Source organism: Pseudonaja textilis, chromosome 2, assembly GCF_049901715.1.
Source record: "Pseudonaja textilis isolate UNSWEBS1 chromosome 2, rPseTex1.2, whole genome shotgun sequence".
NCBI classification, from domain to species: Eukaryota; Metazoa; Chordata; class Lepidosauria; order Squamata; family Elapidae; genus Pseudonaja; species Pseudonaja textilis.
In genome coordinates this window covers 232,505,128-232,525,781 of record NC_141991.1, presented here as the reverse complement: position 1 = coordinate 232,525,781, position 20,654 = coordinate 232,505,128, and the positions used below count along the sequence as shown (strand labels likewise).

The 20,654-nt window shown below is 36.2% G+C and overlaps 1 protein-coding gene across 1 annotated transcript in view; it reads right to left on the bottom strand.

Moving 5' to 3' along the window:
• Positions 1-20,654, bottom strand: part of LOC113446788 (chondroitin sulfate proteoglycan 4-like) — a 41,974-nt gene that overhangs the window by 8,490 nt on the left and 12,830 nt on the right. Inside the window, exons 3-8 of the mRNA XM_026716597.2 lie at positions 16,368-19,907; positions 15,093-15,563; positions 14,176-14,352; positions 7,147-7,345; positions 5,541-5,672; positions 351-523 (exon numbers count right to left, since the gene is read on the bottom strand). Coding sequence (XP_026572382.2) covers positions 351-523; positions 5,541-5,672; positions 7,147-7,345; positions 14,176-14,352; positions 15,093-15,563; positions 16,368-19,907 — 4,692 coding nt within the window. The remainder of the gene's footprint in view (positions 1-350; positions 524-5,540; positions 5,673-7,146; positions 7,346-14,175; positions 14,353-15,092; positions 15,564-16,367; positions 19,908-20,654) is intronic.

Sequence of the window (20,654 nt, the reverse complement as noted above, 5' to 3'; positions counted from 1 at the left end):
TGTTGCCCTGCACAGGAGAAAAGAGCTGGAAAGCAGGTTAGTGGGGTGGGGATTTTGTAGCAACCTTCCCCCAGGAGTGGGGGGGAGAATGGAGATTTTGCAGTATCCTTCCCCTGCCACGCCCACCAAGCCATGCCCACAGATCCAGTAGTAAAAAAATTGGAATCCCACCACTGGTAAGGAAGCTTTTCATATTACTGTTTTCAACTGCTGACTATTTTGAAAGTTAAAAGAAATATCTCCAAACATTTTCATGTTCCACCTAAATATCATTCTAAAAAAGATTAAGCAATGAAGAAATATTTGTAAATGAGGCGTGCTTTCAGTTTTCTAAGTAGATGAACACTTACCATAGATTGTGTAAAACTTGAAATATCCTGTGTGTTATTTTCGGAAAATATACGGATCAGTCTTCCAAGTTTGGGGGAATTTATAATTGTAAAAGCAATTGTTCTGTTTTCTACCTCAACCGCATCATTGGTGACAGCCTTCAGATTGTGGGGTGTAATTGGTTTCCTGGAACCTGAATAATTATAATAATAGTGCAGAAGGGTAATATTGTCAATACAGTTTATGATCTTCTTTAATCTTAAACTCTGTCTGCCCTTGAGCAGTTGCATCATTCAGAAGCAGTGCAATCCTCTAAACATTCTTCTAGAGGTACCAGTATTTTCAACCAAATGTATAATTTCAAATGAGTGATCTCATAACAAAATATTATCCTATACAGAAAGCTCTTTGCACCCAAACATCTAGCATCCAGAGAGAATGAGAATATATACATACTAGCTCGGTACCATACTTCACTACAAAACTATGTGGTTGGGTTAATTTTTTAAGAGGAAAATAAGGAGAGAAAAAAAAATTATGCTTTTGCCTACCAGCATCCATCAGTATTCATCTGTCAGTGTGTGAGAGAGTTGAGGGTGGTTTGGAAACTGAAACAATATTTGCTGTGTGAGCAAGAAGGAGTAAGCAAGGAGCCCGGGCATGGCTTAGCTCAACTGTTCTGTACTAAAGCTGCTTGGTGTTGTGAAACTAAAACTGAAACTGAAAGTCCTCTCCTTGTGTTTGGCATTTGGAACAGATTTCTTTTCAGGTGGGAATGGGGAGTAGAACTCCTTAGCATCAGAGCGTGTTAATAATAAGATATGAAATGCTAATGCTCTGATGGTCATTTAGAAAAATCCTATCTTATTGAGCACCTAGAAGCCAAGAGGAACATACGTGTCAAATTTCAAATTTGTAGGCTTTACAGTTCTGGAGATTTTGTGATGACGTGTAAGTGGTATTTTGCTTTTGTAGATAGATAGATAGATAGATTATACAGCACACACAAACACACACGTGTATGTGTGTGTGTGTATGTACATACATACACACAAGCTTTCCATTCAATTCCCTCATTTATATGGCCTGGGAAACATCAAACAACCTACCAGTCTCCCTATCATGACCCCAGAGCTTCTCTGGTGCAGGTAGAACTATTTTTTGGTATTTTAGACATTAGATGTGGATGGATTAAAATTCTCTTCCAAAATAAGGCTGTTCCTCTCCATTCTCAGTGTAGATATTGACATGCTATGCAGCATGCTATTCTAATGTAGGCCTCATGCTGACAGAGGTTGTGCTCTATAATTTGAAGTGGTATAATATGTAGTTTCTGCACTTCGACCCAGCTCTTTATGAATGATCAAAACAACTCTGTTATTTTACAAATTTCAATCAGGCCAGAGCTTAAAAGAATTAGATCAACAGAAGGGTTTTTAAGCAATATTCTTACATTCTTTCACTGAATGCAAAGGGTGAAATCAAATACGATCTGAAATCAAATCACAGCACAGTTCCAAAAACCTATGAGCCATAATGCATAATTATGTTGCTGCTAACATTTACATTTGTATTTATTTGGATAAAAAGTAAATGTTCTGAACTTTATGCTCAGCAGGTAGCAATAATGGAATGGATCAAAAAGGTCACCGAGGAAACTCATCCAAGCTTGGAGAAAAGACAATAAAAACAAAGAAGGTTAAAAAAAAACCAATTTCCTAACAAGGACATTTGGAAAGAATTTTTTAAAAAAACAGCAATTATTGCATTGTCTATAAATTCTGGTTAGTTATTTTTGCTTTTATATGGAGAATGGTGGAACAGACATAACACATGTCTCCAAACAGAGGGTTCCTGAGACTCTGGCTAGGAATTGTTGCAGTGCCAGCAATAGTACTGGCTGTCTGGTTCATGTTATTTATATCTATCTATATTTACTTATTATTGGATTCCTTTATTTTACAGACTTTCGGGACCCGGTGATCAATTTGACTCTAAGAGGCATACAATGAAGCAATAAAATATTGTAATAATAACCAACAGAACTCAAATACTGTACAGGAATATTATAAAAACATGACAATTATTCTGTCTCAAATGCTGTTCAAAATTATTGTAAGTTTATAATAGTTTACAAATGTAAACGGTAAATATATCAATTTTATCTCTGGAATGAAGGAATTCCATAGGAGGGAGTTTTTGCAGAAATTGCATGACTTTGTCCTCTTCTGCTGTATTTCTTGGAGGTGGGTGTTTGAAGGTAGTCCATATAACCATATAAAGATGTTAAAGCAGCAGCTTGAATTGCACCCAGAAGTGAATTGGCTATAGTATTGATGCTAAATAGTCACCTTGAATAATTCTGGATTGCTCCATTATTTCGACTTCAATCAGATGGATTTCCTATAACAGGAGTGTCAAATTCAAGGTCCACAGGGTGCTTAGATCTGGCCCACGGAGCCAGCCTGGAAACAGCAAAGGACCAGCCCAGAGTGCCTCTTCCAGCAAAAATTAAGCTGGGGAGTGTGTGCTCCATTTTCACTGGCAGAAGGCTATCAAAAGAAACTAAAAACAAAACAAAAGGAGAAATGTTTCCCCTTTTGCATTGGAGCATGCAAGAAGGGACAGGAAAGGAGAAAGAGAAAGAGGGAAGACAAAGAAAAAGAAGGGAAGAGGGGAAGGAGATTATAATGGGAGGGAAAGAGGGTCTCAGGGAAGTCCTGCCTTAGCACTTGGCCACCACACATGCCTCCATCATTTTTATTTGTTTTTTTTGTTTTTTTGTTTTGTCAAGCATGCATCTGATAATATATTTAAGTATAAACATGATAATTAATACATGAAATAGATACGAATAAAAGGGAACATTAAGACAGGGACGGCAGGCACATTGGTGCACTTATGCATGTCCCTTAGAGACCTCTAAGGAATGGGGTGAGGTCAATAGTAGACAGTCTGAGGTTAAAGTGTTTGGGGTTAGTGGAGGAAACCACAGAGTCAGGTAGAGTATTCCAGGCATTGACCACTCTGTTGCTGAAGTTGTATTTCCTGCAATCGAGTTTGCATCTATTGTGTGCTCAAGTATTGTTGAGTGATGTTGAGAGCTGGCCATGCCCCAATGGCCACGCACCCCCCAGCCCTCTGAGGTCAAACACAACCCTGATGAGGTCCTCAATGAAATCAAGTTTGTCACCCCTGATTTATAGCATATTGTAGTAATCCAATATAAGTTAATGAGAGCATGAGTGGACTATTGTCTACAGCAGGGGTCCCCAACCAGCGGGCCGTGGACCGGTATCGGTCTGTGGAACATTTCCTACTGGGCCGCCGGTTTGCTGGGCGCCGCCATCTTGTTTGACGAGAAAGTGCTTCTGGGTGAGCTATTCCGGTTGGAAAGCGGCGTTTGGTTCCTGAAGGAATCCTCGCGCCTTCGTTTCATCGAAGTGGGGGGCTTCGAACAAAACTAAGGCGTGAAGATTCTTTCAGCACCCAAGGCAAGGCAAGCCGAGTGACCGTCCCGAAGCCATCCCGAAGCGAAGCCCATCGACAAAGGTACAAAGGAGGAGTTGAAGGTGGTTGGGAGAAGTGGGGGACGGCTGGATGGCCGGTCGCTCAGCTCGCCTTGCCTTGTCATGCATGCTGATGCTGGTACCAGGCCGTGGATCATTTTGTGATGCCAGTACCGGGCCGTGGCACAAAAAAGGTTGGGGGCCACTGGTCTACAGTACCCTAGAAATGGCGACAAGGGGAATGGCAGCCAAAAATGGTCATCTGACCAGTCTTCACTTGCTGTTCCAACAAGAGGTGCATACTTGTCAAGCCCCAGATGGACCAGACCAGAAAATCCACAGGAAGACTAGACCTATACTTTACTGAGATTGTCTATAATCTTGCAAATTTGATTGTGGTGTTCCTCCCCATCCTTCTCAGTGAATTAGGGAGATGTTGCCTGAACTGCTTCCAAATATTTCCTGGGTCACAAATAATGTTTCAACCCTCTTTGTCCAGGAAATGGCTCTTGATTATTTCTTTTTTCAAAACCATCTCCCTTACTTTCTATAACACCAGAGTTTTATCAGGGAGAATAAACCTATCAAGAGTTAAAGTTGATATTGTTCCAAATTTAACTGGCTTCTGAATCAGAAGCCATTCTGTCTTGCTTGGGTTAAATCACAACCTGTTGCTTCCCAGTCCGATCCTTACAGCCTCCAGACATCAGGCCAAGATTTCCATCACTTCTCTCAATTGGTGTAATGTAGAGTGTATCTATTTACCTATCATCTTATATCTCAACACACTGAATGACCTTCAACGGCAGGTTTACACAGATGAAAATCAAACCTTATTATAGCTCTTATTATAGTATCCTAAAGTTCTACTTTTCTTTACAGTTGGAACCAACTGCTATGAAATAAAGCCAGCAAAGTCCACGGTTTTTGTTATCAACATTACTTCTGTCTCATCTGGTTTTAATTTGAGCTTGTTCTCTCTCATCCAGCCCATTACTGACATTAAGCAATATTCAAGGGTTCTAGTTATTTAGACAGCTAAATCATAAACATTCTGTGACTTTGGGCTCACTTTCTCTTAATTTAATATCATAAACATGTTATGAGACTAAAAGGAAGGAAATCACACATGCCAGCTTGAAGATAAGCAGCCAATAATAAACAAATTGTAAGGGAGAGGTCAGAAGACTATGTATGACAGAATGTTTTCATGTTTTAAAACAATCTTTAAAAGATACCAGTTTTCCTTAGTTCTCGATTATGAGTATCAACTTTGGGGGAAATGTTGGCATAAGGGAGCAAGACACAGCCTTTAAAAATGTACCAGGCCTAGCTTGCTTATAATTATTTTCACTTCCTATGAATATTCTTATAAAAGACCAAATGTCAAAATGAGGATTAAAAGCATTAAGCCACATGTCATATATGAATCACAAATTGCAATTTGCCACTGAAATTGCTAAACATGTTTTTCTACCACATCTGTACTGCTGAAATAGTTTCCTAACAGTTTTAATCAAGAAACCATATAAAATAGGTTCACGTAATTTTAAAAAGTAAATACTGCCTAATCCTGATTTAGTTGGACATAAATACATTTTGGCATTGTTTCTTTTTCAAAAAGAATAAATTAAATATTGACTAATCATCTTATTGTTTATCTTAGTTTATTCCAAATAAATCAAGAATATAAAGCCTTACCTGGAAAAATTTCTAATCTGTTATTATTTTCAAGGCGAATAACCAAATTTCGAGCTGTGATACTAAATATCTGGCGAGGTGCAAAGTTTATACCATCTGTAACTTGAAAACTGAAACCTCCAGACATTGATCCTAGAGAAAAGCAGGGATAGAGTGGTGCAGTGGTTAGAGTGCAGTACTGCAGGCTACTTCTGCTGACTGCCGGCAGACTGCAATTTGGCAGTTCAAATCTCACCAGGCTCAAGGATGACTCAGCCTACCATTCTTATGAGGTTGGTAAAAATGAGGGCCCAAATTGCTGGGGACAGTATGCTGACTCGGTAAACCGCTTAGAGAGAGGCCTGTGAAGCACTGTGAAGCGGTATATAAGAAGTGCTATTGCTATATAGTCATAAACAACAGCAATAATAATAATAATTTAAAAACATGTAGAAATTAGCTTGCAACAAATAAATACATTTAATTAAATTTAAATCAAGAATGATTTTTTAAATTATTTAAATCAGAATGATTAGATCTTCAATGCAGTCTTTTTGTACTGATAACCAACTTTGGGTCAAGAAATTATTTCTGAAAGTAGGTCAAAATAAACATTGTTCCTGTTGAACAGGAATATTTTCAATCAATACATTATGGTATCTGTATGCATTGGCCAAACCTACAACTGGCTGCTTGTTGTGATTAGTAATTAAGATGATTTTGGTTCAGTATTTGAATTTGACTGCATTTCTTTCTTGCATTAAAACAATGTTTCAGGGAGCCAGATAAATCCCATGAAAAAGTAATAAACAAAAAAACACTGGCATCTGGAAACTGTGGCTTGATTTGCATGGCTGCAGTTTGCCAAACTGTGGTTCACCGCTTGCGCTTCTTATTCATCAGAATTATTCTTCTAGAATTGCTATGTATCCTTGCATGCCTATGTGTTTCTGCACATGCAAATATTGCTCAGGGAAAAATATATACTAGTATTAGCCATAGATCTTACTTGTACAGTAATCACTTCATTTCATTTGCATTTTAGTAGAAAGAAAAATGCTTATGCATATTTCTTATCTTGGTGTTTATCTGTCTTGCTCCTGAGTTTCTGGTATGGACTTTCGTCTATTTGTTTTATTGAGTGGGGTAGGAAAATATGTAGGAAAAATTTCAGACCATATTAAATCATTTGATATTCTCTGAATTAATGAATATGAATTTCTGTTAAAACAGCTTTCTTCCTATCGCATCCACAAAGAAAACCAGTCATGGGTATAAGAGCAATGGTATGCAACGGAAATAAACTTTATTTGCATGCTTTTATGTTTCTGCTCCTACTCAAAGTGCAATCCAAACCAAAGCTCTACTTTCATAAAGTTTTATGAAGTTTGCTTTCTGAATATAAAATATAAAAGGATTCTCCTTGCAGCTAATATATTATATACTAAGTCATGGAATTACCACAAATGCCATTCAATTCTAGCTCTATGTAACTTATTTATTAAAGATCCCAGAAGTATAAAATATGTAGTTCTCCTATTGGATTTGACTCTTAACTAGGCTATTTTTAATAGAAGCAAAAAAATAATTAACTCTAGCATGAAATTTCATCAACAGTGCAAAATACCTGTATGGACGAATACCACCTGTCCTTCTTCAATATGAGCTTGGGTAAAATTAAGGATATTCTTGTTTGGAGAAGACTTGAGTGCCAAATGGCCATTATTGGGAGGAGAAACAGAATACAATAATTCTGCTGGAGAAGAATCTTTATCTTCTGCCAAGAGTTCATTCGTTGTTATTTCAGTGACTGAACCTACCCACACCTTAAAGAAAAAGAAGCAAAAAGAACTGTTACTCAGATTCTGGCTTTGTTGTTAAAATATATAGTCTTGTAAACAAAGCTGGTTGAAAAAGTAGCTGAGCTTTGCTGATATATCTTTTTTAATAACTTTTATTATAAAAGTTTTTCAAAATAATTAAAAACAGTACCAATTTTAAATTAAAGATGAAAGCTTGAACGGGAAGGGAAGGAAAAGGAAAGGAAAGGAATTGAATTCTTTTCTGATATATTTCTTGAGGATTTCCTATAAATTAGGATACACAACATGGGGTCCAGTAGAAGTTTTGTACTATTAAAGCAACTTGCTGACTCTAGGTCTGTGATGGCGAACCTATGGCACATGTGCCGGAAGTGGCACACAGAGCCATTTTTGCCAACACACGAGCCGTTGCCCCAGCTCAGTTCCACTGCGCATGTGCACATGCCTCCCACCAGCCAGCTGATTTTTGGGTATCTGCCGTGTATGCACAGGGGCGGGGCACATGCGAGAGGCGTGTGTTCATGCGCAGAGGCAGATAGGAGCACGGGGAGTCACATGTGCATGCACAAGGGGGCAGGGAGAGCACAGAGGGGGTCATGCATGCATTGCATTATGGCTGTAGGCAAGTGTGTGCGCGTGCCCGCACTATCGGCACGCGACAACAAAAAGGTTAGCCATCACTGCTCTAGGTATTGGGAACTACGTCCAGAACTTAGAGAAAACAAGTTTCTGCCTTGTAGCTAATCAACAAGAGTTTGTTACTGTAATAACAACAATGGTATCCAACTAAATAAGATTATTAAAATAAGGCAAGCAAACAATGTCCGGACCCTTGTGTGAAAGACTTGTGAACATAGTTTAGTTCTGGCACACAGAATAAATCTCTGGTCTCAAGAGGCACCTTGTTCTTTGATGTTCAGTTTGCATCTGACTATGATTAGTACATCAGTGGAAAAATCTGACAATACTGAAACCTACCAATCCCACTGTTGCATTTAAAACTCATTTCAAAAGATTTCAACTAAATATCAAACCACATCCTGCATTAATTCATATCTAAAGAAACATGGCATGGAATTGCATAGTCTGTGAGCATACAAATATTAATGAAGATATGAGAATACCTGTCTCAATAGTATCAGTACTTCCTTGCACTTTGAAGTACAGATGGACCTATGATTAAAGAAATGGAGAAATAACTGGGATAAACTGGTGTCAGCACTTAGCTGCCTTTTGCTGACCTGGCTCAAAAGAGAGACAGACGCCAGGCTCAAAGAATTTGGAAAGGTGCCCAAAAGTCATAATATCTTGGACATCCTACTGCAACTTTCAGATAGCCACTGGATATTGTACATAGTAAGCATGCACCTGCTTGCACAAACACACACACACACACACACACACATGCAAAGTAACTTTCCCAGTCTTTAATGTTTCTGCTGTAACAGAATTCTTCCTCTGTATCAGAATTTCAAGACGATTCAACAAGGTTTCGTTCCTATGTTTATATTCCATGCTTATACTGTTTATTTACAAATTCATAAACAATTTAATTGGGTAAGATCTGAATAGGTATGCATTAAGTTATCTAAATTTCTATATTTCCTGATACTCTTCTATTCACCAAACACTGGTTTGTCAGTTGGAACAAATTTGTGAACAAAGTTAGATGACTGCTAAACACTTTTTTTACCCCTTTCCAATATGTGCTTTATGCATAAATCTAAGTCTCATATCCTCAACATCGCTTATTTGGATTCCTGAGGAGCTTAGTTTACACATAAATCTACTCACACATACAAGGTACGGGTATATATTTAAATCCATTCACACCTACAAGGTAAGGAAATATATCTAAAGCATGTTTGATTTGATTGCTTCTGATGAAAAACTGAGAAAATTAGTAAAGGAAATTTTGATTAAAAATTCTGAATGTTGGACAGTTTTTTTTTATAATGTCAAAAACAATCCAAAAGAGATTTTTGTGGGGGACAATAGAAAGATGTGGAAGAAAAACAAAGTGCAATAAACAAGAATGAAAAAATAATTACTGCAACTATGGAATGTATGAGGGATAAAATAATAATTTCCCAACAGAATAAGTAGATATGGAGTTGTGGAGATTATGTGGAATAAAGTAAAAAAATGCTTGATGACATAATAAAAAAAGCTGTAAATGAGGAAAAATCATGCACAGGTAATCCTTGACTTACAACTGTTCATTTAATGATAGTTCAAAGTTACAATGGCCTCAAAAAAGGGGATTTAAATCTTGTTCTTGCACTTATGACCATCACATCAACCCCATGGTCATGAGATTGAAATTTTGGGCATTGGCAAATGACTTGTTCAATGTGTATCTGATTGCTGTACTAGACAATTGGAAGAAATATGTGACTGTTTCACTCTACGAACAGAAAGATAGTAAGAAGGAATGCAAAAGCTACTGATGAGCATTAGTTTGTAAGTACATCTGGGAAAACGTTGGGCACAATTGTGATCAAAATGGAGGGGAAAGCCTAAAAATAAGGAGATAAATTGTAATAAAAGTAAAATTATCGCAACTGTACTGAACGTTGCTAGGTGAAGAAACATATATAGATGGTTTAAGAAGTGCAAACACTGACAGAAAAGTGATGAGTTGTATGTGGCCTTGGATGAGAAACAAAGATTTGTAGAAGAAGAAACAATGGTTATATAGAGAGAATCCTTCTGTCTACTTTGACAGTGAGAGATTGGTAAATCAGGAAAAACATAAAAGATTGCATTGCAAACAGGGTACGTAAGAAGTGCTTGTCATAAAACATGAAAAGGTAATGACCTACAAGGTCCCATCCAACTCTGTTAATCTGTTAACTTATTGCCAATTACCTTGATCATAAAAACCACTGAAAGTATTGAACCAAGGCCCTTTAGGCTGCAAATAGTAGTTTGTCTGCTCTGTGGTTACTCAGACAGAGGTGATGGGAAAGGTAACCTAGTGAGAACGATATGTCAACACTGTGGATTCCACACATATGCTTGTTCTTTAGAAAGATAACTCACATGCTAGGTTTTTATCATTTCCTTTGCCATTAAATATGTCAAATCTGAAACTGAAAAAATGTTTCACGTAATGCACATATGGAAAATGACATTTAACAAATGTTATTCTCTTATTGAATTTTTTTTTTCTTTAAGTCACATGTTACAGGATGTTGACCTTCCTAAAAACTTGTCAGTGGTTACATTTGATCTCTTACTCAGCACAAGACAGTACGGTACCCAGAAACTGAAAGCAAGCTGCAACACAAAGAGATGGAGATCCATTTAAAATCCATTTTAAGTTATTCAAAGAGCCATGGGGGAAACAAGTCATATACATATTCTAAACAAGGTTATATTATACACCAAAATATCTGCGCAATCCATCCCACAACATTCAGCAATGATTTAAGGGAAAAATTATCATGTGAGAATGATGCATTACACCCTTCCCCCATCCTCACGGAAGGCTGCTTCTAGAAGAAATGAGTCATGCCTTGGTCCCTCTGAAATCAAGATCTGAGATGACTAAATCCCAGCCGCAATGACTAACTTCAGCCCAGTCCAGGCCCTAAACATTCCGAAAACGATGGTGAGGTAAAAGGTATTCCTCCAGCCCTGAGCTTCAGTTTAAACTGATCCACTTTACACATGCTTAGAGTATTGCCTGAATCTTTCAAAATAAGCTCAAGTTATAGAGCTGTGCTCTTTTATGGATTACTGCAATATCACATACAGGTAATCCTCAACTTACAACAGTTCATTTAGCGACCATTCGAAATTACAATGGCACTGAAAAGAGTGCCTTATAACCGTTTTTCACACTTATAATCGTTGCAGCATCTCTATGGTCATGTGATTAAAATTCAGATGCTTGGCATGTGATCTCATAATTATAACGCTTGCAGCGTCATGGGGTCATGTGATCACCTTTTGCGACCTTTTGCCAAGCAAAATCAACGGGGTAGTCACATTAACAATTGGGCTACTAACTTAACTGCAGTGATTCACTTAACAAATGTGGCAAGGTCATAATATGGGGCAAAATTCACTTAACTGTCTCACTTAGCAACATAAATTTCAGGATCAATTGTGGTCGTACATTGAGAACTAGCTGTAAATGTTACTCCAGTGTTGTTTCAACAGACAAATTAAAGAGGTTCAAATTGGATTTAACAAAAAAAATATTACCATCTTCAGAAGCTGATAATAAAATAAAAGTAAAAAAAAAATGTGTGTGCATACCAGAAAACTTTACATATTGAATCCTTACAAATAAAATCAGAGCTTACTTTGCCAACAGAAGATCTCAGGAAGCAGCTTGGAAAAGAAAAAAATGATTTACCATCACTGAAATGCTCAAAATATTCACACTGTATGCTATCCTATCTTCATAATGTGTTATCTGTTTAAGAATACATTTTATTTTCATTTATCCTAATTTTGTCTTGCATATTCTCTATTACTTTATGATTTTCCTTGATAAGATTTGAGAACACCAAATATTTGGCCTAGATGCATACCCACTTTTTATTTAGCTTTTCCATTTCATACTTTCATTTTGAATTGTTAATATTAGCAAATCCACAGCTCTGAGATTTTTCCCCCTTTATGCATGTTTCTAAGGATCACACTCTGATCTTCATTACTAAAATGAACATAATGCTTAATAATGTTTTTGATAAATGGGGAAACGTCCATATAATTGAAATGGATCTCCCCCTTCTGGTTACACTGCAGTACTTGTGCTAAAAATCATGCCCTCTAAAAATACTACTACTTTTGCTCATTTTTAAAATTTGGGCTAAAGGAGGATCTTTACTCAGAAAATAAGAGATAACTAATGTTAGTATATCTGTGACTAAAAGACATTGGATAGGTATCTCCTAAACAATTTAATGCCTAAGGATATTTTTGGAAAAGTAACTTCAAAATACCTACCCATCAGGTAAATAGATATAAAAAGAAAAAGTCAATAAGAATTTGTTTCACACACCAATGGACTAGTTAATCCTGTAACCCATGAAAAGGAACTTAATGACTATTAATATTGTCCTCTATCAGTCCCAACTAGTCTGGACAAAGATAATGTGGCTTGGCTGAGGCATAGTTACTTCAAGCTATCAGAAAGCAGTCGATACATTTTGGCAAGAATTCCAGAGGAAACCTATTCACAATGGATTACTCCTATGGCAATCAGTAGGAAAAGAGAGCAATGGGAAAAAGAATAAAGAAAGTAATGCTAAGGACTTTAATTTAAATTTAAATTTTAAAGGGGGGAGGGGGAGAAGAACATTTATCTAATAATCGATGTACAATTTTAGTTACTGAAGTGTATGTATAGGTAATGTGAAGATGACATTAACAATGTGAAAATCTGGTCCCATTCCATTTGTACCTTCTCATTCAGAACTCATTCAAGGAGACTATTTGATTGAAGTTATTTGCAAATGTTGGAAAGTTCCAAATAGGCTCAGAATTGTATGCACCTGTTGTTGTTTTTAAAAGAGGTAACGAACACTCCAATGCTGGAGACCTTCAAGAAAAGATTGGACAACCATTTGTTCAGGATGCAATAAGAGCTCCTGCCTTGGGCAAAAAATTGGGCAAGAAGACTTCCAAGGTTTTTTAGCCCTATGATTCTATGAATTAATTGATTGAATTACCAATCAAGAGACAATTCTTGAATATAATAACGGGATGTAATGTTTCCAGATACATATTACATGAAAAAATCAACTTTCAAACATTCCAATGCAGAAATGGAGAGATAATTCTGCCCCTTTGCAATGTATTTGTTCAAATTAATTATTTTTCATCATTTAATCCTGTTATTAACTTATTTTAAACAAGATCAGCTATATGCTGGCAATAGCAGCACAGAATTGGGATGTGAGCATTAAAAATAAATCAAGGACACAATGAAAATGCATTACTGTCTGCCTTGTCTTTTTCGCTGTCCCTTGGATTTCTTTTAAATTCAACAGTAGTAAAAGTGAAAACTGTCCAGATGTTTTAAACATTGGTATAACCTCTTGAGAGAGCCAATTTGGTGTAGTGGCATCAGGATAGGAAACAGAATACAGTCTAGTATACCATAGGCACAAATCCATCTGGGTAACCTTGGGTCAGTCACATTCTCTCTGCCCTAGGAAGGAGGCAATGGCAAAACCACTTCTGAAAAAACTTGCCAAGAAAACCGCAGGGACTTCTCCAGATAGTCTCTTAGATTTGGGCATAATTGAATGGGAAAAAATATAACCTGGAACAGCAGTTCTCAAAATGTGATCTGTGGATCCTTTGGAGTCCCTGAGTACCTTTCAAGGGGTCTACAAAATTCAAATATTTTAAAATTTCTCAGTTTCCATTTCCAATATAGTTAAGATTGATAGATGTAAAGCAAAGTTCTATGAATTTAAAGTAATTTCACTTGTTTTCTGATAAATTTAGTCAATACCACTCCAAGAAAGTAACCATTTGCAATTCACCCATATTACGGTGGCTCAACTATAATCCAGATTAACTCTTCCTATTAAGAATGTTTAGAATACCTTCTTCTAGGACTTGGAAATCCTCAATCATTTTTAAGAAGTCCTGAGATCAAAATGTTTAAGAACTACTGTTCTAGATAATCAATGGCTATTCAACCCAGAGACAAGTGCTATTTTTCAAATATATATATGAGATACTTCTAATAATGTGTTGATTACCTTTGTTTTTCTATTTGCACTTCACCTGTTACAAACAGAAGACCATCATGTACTGTATAACCAGTTAAACATTTAGATGTTGAATTCCTCAGAACATACCCGGAGTGGTATATTTCTCTTTATAATGGGAGCTTCATCATTTATTGGTGTAATTGTTACAAATATGATCTGAGGCAAGCTTTGCTTCCATAGTTGTGTGCAGTTGGCAACCATGGTAAAATTGTCAAGTAGCTGTTCACTGTCATCATGAACATAGAAGACCAAACCATGTTCTACCTAAAACAGGAGAGTCACAAAATTTAAAATGCATCCACTTTAAAAATTAAACAACAAGCATGTAATCACTCCAGTTGTTGAACTAGCGCTACTTAATCTAAGCACATTATTTTTCTTTTTGAATTACCTGCTATATTACTTTAGTTTAGTTTAGTTTACTTTATTGTCATTGCACAATAAAGTAACAATGAAATTAAATGCCATCTTCAGTATACATTATGACTGAAAATAAACATAAACACACGTCCTTCACATTCTATACATTGAATTGGAAACCCCTGATATTGCATTAATATTCACTATACAGTAGAATTCAAAAGAGCTACTGCCTTGGGATAGAAGCTGTTTTTCAGTCTATTTGTCCTTGTTTTTATTATCCTGTACCATCTGCCAGATGGTAGGAATTCAAGAAAAGGATACCCAAGATGAGGTGGGAATGTTTTGAACTTTCTTAAGGCAGTGGGCGCTATAAAGCTCTTCCAAAGAGGGGAGAAAGCAACCAATGATCTTCTGGGCAATGACGTTAACCCTCTGGAGTGCTGTCCTATCTGCCACTGTCCAATTGGCAAAAGTGGGGACTTATATACAATAGTGGGGACTGTACATTCTCTAAAAATAGGGAGGTTCTTGAAGCCTGAAGTCCAAAAATAGGAAAGCTCAAGGTTTAATTGTTCTATGATATATGATTTCAAAATCTAATTATAAAGTTAAAACCAGAAATGTACTTAGAATAACTTTACCTGTTTTCTGGTAAATTTAGTCAATGCCATTCCCCAAAAATGAGAGTTTGCAATTCGTCCATGCTTTGGTGGCTCAACTAGACTGAAGTCACAATTAACTACTGCAAAGTGACTATTAGAAATTTTTAGAATATCTTCTTCAAGGACTTTTGAACCTCCTTCAGCAACTGTGAAGTTTTGTACTTCTAGTGGGATCAGCTTTGGAAGGATGTCCACAGTCACTTCTATTCCACTGACTGTCTGGATGCCATTGGTCACATCTAAGGAAAAGTGGTCTTGGAGTTGGTTGGAGATGGTCTGTATGTACTGAATAATACCATCATTGATGTCTTGTTGAGTAAAAGACAAAATTGGATTTTCTTCTGCTGCAAGGTAGTTTTTGTCTGATATAAACTTCCAAAGATAGCCATAGACTGGAGATGATCTTACTTTGAATTCTATCTCTGAGGGCGAGCTGTTTTCATGCACAGCCTTAAAAATAATAATAAGACCAGATCATTAAGGACATAAAGATGAGTGCTGTTTTTCTAAATATGACTTTTTATATTTAATCATTAATAACAATAGCATTGAACATTCCGAAGGTTTAGCTATGTCCCTTCAGGTATAGATGGTCTCCAAATTCTTTCAATCTCTCTGTCTGTCTACCTATATGTCTTTTTTGCATGTCCCACCTCACATTCTATAACCACTACCAAAAATTGGCAGTATGGTTTGTCATTTTGAGATGGGAAGCATACAAAACCTTTACTATTAAATAAGGGTTTAAAAAGAAATAAGTTTAAAAGATTTCTTGGTGGTCTCTGAGTTTGCTTACAAATATTTCATTACCCAACTAGGTAATATGATCAGTGTTAAGTGAGTGTGGAGTTTGCCATTTATTTCCACGTTAGAAGTTGCTTGATTAAAGCATTGTTTTCTGCCTGATTGTTTGATCACAGATTAATGATTTGAATATTATTAATCACACATATAAATATATTTATATACTTCTCCTTAGATTGAAGAATCTCAAAAATAGCTTTCAATAACATCAGCAATAAAGTAAATAATAAATAATAAATTAAACAATATAATATAATTTCAGTAAAGTAAAACATATTCATTAAAAAAAGTTAAGGAAAAGAAAATACACAGATGCTCTTCCAATATTCAGAGTTGGAAGGCTCAAATGAAGTAATTTACTGAAATATTTTACTGAAATCAAGGAAACACAATATAAAAAATATTTAAAATATTTGCTATAGATTACTACAGTAGATAACTTCCTCTTACCAGCAAGTTTCCATTACTAATTTGAACAGGTTTTCCTTCTTCAACCAAAAGGCTGTGGTTATGTAGGATCACTGGTGGACGCTGATGACTTTCCAAATATATCTGAATCTTCATTTCAGCATCCAAGCGGAAGCCTTTAGCATAAACAGTGAAGTTCAATGTGTCAATCAAATTATTGCTATCATCATGTCTGTAAGTCACGAGCTCCATTTTGAGATCATGCTGAGTAAAAGTGGTCACTGCTAAATTATTAACAAAGATTTGTCCGTAATTTGGGGAGAAAAATATCTCAAATCTAATTTCATAATCACTTCTAATATCTTGATTTGTGGTAGCGCTTAAGTTAGTGGTGGTAATCACTGCTTCTTTTCCTTTCTGGATCAATAATCCTGTATTGTTTGCTAGAAGGACATATGGTTCAGAAGCACTTACTTCTAGCAAAGATGATGTATAATGTTTCCCATCAGTTACAAAAAGCACAAAACGACCATAACTTGCACCTCGATGAACAAAGAGGACTTGCTTTTGTATAAGGTCCTCTTGCTTGAACTGATAGAATCTAGATGATGTTTCATTGACAAGAACCAAGTCTCCATTAGGAATTCCACGCCTGGTGTATAACAACTGATTATCATCAAAATCCGTATCAGGATCGTGATAGCAAAGATCATCCAAAGTCAACAGTTTTCTTCCATTCTGAACAATGTGGAATACCTTATCCACTACTCGTACTGGTTTTTCATCATTCTTCAGGTGGATAGAAATATTAAATTTGATCTCTACTGATAATGGGTACTCTGTTTCCAAATCTTCTTCTCCAAATTTTATGGCAGTTGCAGTGATATGAATTTCATCACACTGTGTCTCTGAGTCATCATGTATATACATAAGACGTTCTCCATATATATCCTGATTAGTGAAACTACTAAGATTGTTGTTACTTTCTGGGGAATCAGAAAAATTAATAAGCATTAATTTCCCATGTTGAGGACTTTTTGTAACCTTATACTCAAAAGTCGTATTACTGAAGGTGTGCACAAACAATTCTGATTTTGTTATCAGTGATCCTTCACCTTCGGTAACAGTAAGACCATTGTTTATCAAAATAATGTTTTGTGGGTTTGTTTTGATCTTGATTTTGAAATCATAAATATTTGATACCACATATTGGGTACTAATGAAGAATCGAAATGAATCGAGACTTTCTTCATGGGATTTCCTGTATAATTGATACTCTACTCTACAATCAGAAATATTCTGTTGGCTGAAGCTGGAATTTATTTGCAGTGGGACATTATCAAGCAGAATTCTTCCTTTCTCAGGTAAGGATTGCAGCTGGTAAAAAAATTCATTTTCTGACAAGTCTATCTGTGGAATCACCACAAGAAGATTATTAGAATTAAGATACTCTCTATCCGATTTATTAATAACTAATGGTGCATATTTTAGTAAATTATAAGTCAACCATTTTACTCTAACAGCAAACAGAAACTCTTGGCTTATATTACTACCGATGATAATTTTAAACTTAAAATGTTCGTGGACATTATCTTGCTGAATTGTTTTGAAGGTAGAAAGATACCTCACACGACCACGTTCAATGGATCGTTGAGAAAAAGAATTTGCTTTTTTCCATTCTCGATTAGTATGCCTCCTTTGAATTTCTCCAAAAAAGGGTTCTTCTGTGATTTCATATCTTATCTCCAGCTCTTGTTGAAAAGCATTTATTTCTGTGGCCAAATGGCTAAGTGTTATCAACACTGGGGTGCCTTGTAACACATCAATTCCCGTGTTGTTGACTAATTTATAATCCAGGGGTACGGCCATGACACGCAACACAACTGTGTTGCTGACTTTCTCCCCATCGCTTGCTCGCAGAACAATCCTGGAATTCTGAACTCCAGTATGGACAAAGAAAATGTTACCATGTTGTAAATCCTCATAGGAAAAGGTAGTAATTGTTTTCCCAGGAGTCTTGGAATTTTCTAGAAAACCCACATCTGCATTTGAATTTCCAAGGGCCGTAATACTAAGATCTGCAGCACTTGTGTCGTTGTCCACAATATTTACCAAATCTATGCTCAGGCATTTCTTGGAGTGTTCTAAGAGAAGAAGTAAGTTTCCATTTGGAAATATGAGTTCTGGAGCATCATTTACTGATCTCACTGTAATAGTAAACATATATTCATCATTTCCTTCGAGATACAGAGGCATCTTCCTTTTACTGCTTGTAAAAACAGAGAAAGTGAAATAATCATAGTTTTCTTCAGAACCATTGTGAATGTATAAAACTTTGCCTTGCCACAAATCTAGCATACTAAATGTGAAGTCTTGCTTTGACACAACATTCAACCTCAACTGGCCGTAAGAAGGGGGTTGTTTAATTCTAAAAAAAATTTGTGACTGACGAATCCCCAGTGCTTTGAAGTCCACACTAACTTTAATGTGCTTAGATCCAAGAAATGTTTGCCCACCTTCTGACACAATCAAGTCGTTGACAAACAAAAAATGGTCATGGCTTTCTTTCCTAAGCAGTTTAGGAGCAACAGTACCAACAACAGAAATGGGAGAGGCTGTTTTCATAGCCTGCTTTTCTGGTGCAAAATTAGGTGTTGTGCATCCTACTGAAATATCCTTAGTCACTAGAACATTTTTCAAGGAATATTTTTGGGGACCAATTACCAAATCTTTCAAGCAGCCTCTGAAAGAGCCGCCTTCTCTGTACCTTCCAGAAACTGAAGCTAACTCTTGCTTTAGCACTTCTGTACGGAATGCATCATTTATTCCACCAACATATAAGGCCCCTTTAAGAACAGGAAGCCTACTATGAGAAGGCAACGGAGCTTTCACAGTTTTCTTTTCTAGAGTGAGTTCAACATATTTTATGGAAAATTTTAGTCTGATAACGTGCCACTGGTTATCATTGATAGGGCTAAGAGAAGAAAGTTCAAGTCTATTTTTACCTATTCTAATGTGAGCTTTAATGAGACCATTTTCAATTTCCATTGCAACAAAGTCTCCTAGGGGACCAGAACTGTAGATCAGCAATCCCCTCTGAGCTGTAGTTTGCACTGAATACTCCAAGATGCCTCCTGCTTGGATGTTCCAAAGAGGAAACGAAACATAGGATTTGGAACTAAAAAAACTTAAGGGTTCTTCTTCCCCTGCAAAAAATTCATTGCTACAGCTCAGTGATACTTCGTGAATGTTTTTATTTCTTGCAGAAGATTTCAGGGAGGTTAAGATATCATGGTTGTTAAAGATCACATCATTAATACATCCTCGGAAATTAATTGGTGTACTGTTAAGATAGTGGACATCAAGGGTACCTCTCCCACCAATATAGAGACCATATTCAATGTTTAGTTCAAACACTAGGAAATCTGGCATTATTGCACTAGTTTGATAAGTTTTATCAATCACTAGAGTAATATTTTCTCTTTCATGATGAATTTCAAGAAGATGCCACTCTAAATCATCAAGTTGTGAGTGCAACTGGGAACAAAGGATCTGTTCATTTGTGCGAAAGTTGATCCTCACCTGTAAAAGAGAACTGAGTTTGAATCTTCCAAAGAAAACAATGAAAATATGTTCAAAACTATTCAAAATAATTGCATACACATTTCTTCAACCAAATTATTGATGAACAAAGAAAATGTAAAATATAACTCTGAATTCAGAATAAACTATTATTTTCCATTTCATCCAAACTCTAAAAAGGTGGTATAATGTTAATTCAAATGTCACCAAACCATGGTTTGTTCAATAAGTCAGATTTTTTTTTATTAATACATAATACTAAACCATTATAGCAAGGCTGATACATCAAAGTAAACCCCAAATAATAAACCAAATAGGCAGTAAGGAAAATGATCAAATCCATAATCACAGGCAATCCAGGTAGGCAATCTGTACAAAAACCACTTAGTTCAGGTGTGATTTTAGTTTGTTAAAAACCAAAATGGAACATGTATCTAACCATTAGTTAGTTAGGCCTAACTAGTGCACGGTAAATTATAATGTGAACATTAAAATTATATTAATGTGATAACATCTAAAATTACAACAAAGTGATATCTATAATTTAAATGAATTACAGTTAAATAGAAAATGTTGTGAAAAACGGACTTATTAGGGTCTGATAGATCTTCTGGGCCTCTGCACAAAACTTAGCTACATGTAAAAAAAAAAGGGCAGTTCGTGAGCAGCACCTGGGCATGGACTGAATCTGGGCAAACAGGATATCTACTAACCAATCTGGCTCAAATGTCTCTATAAAGGCAGCAA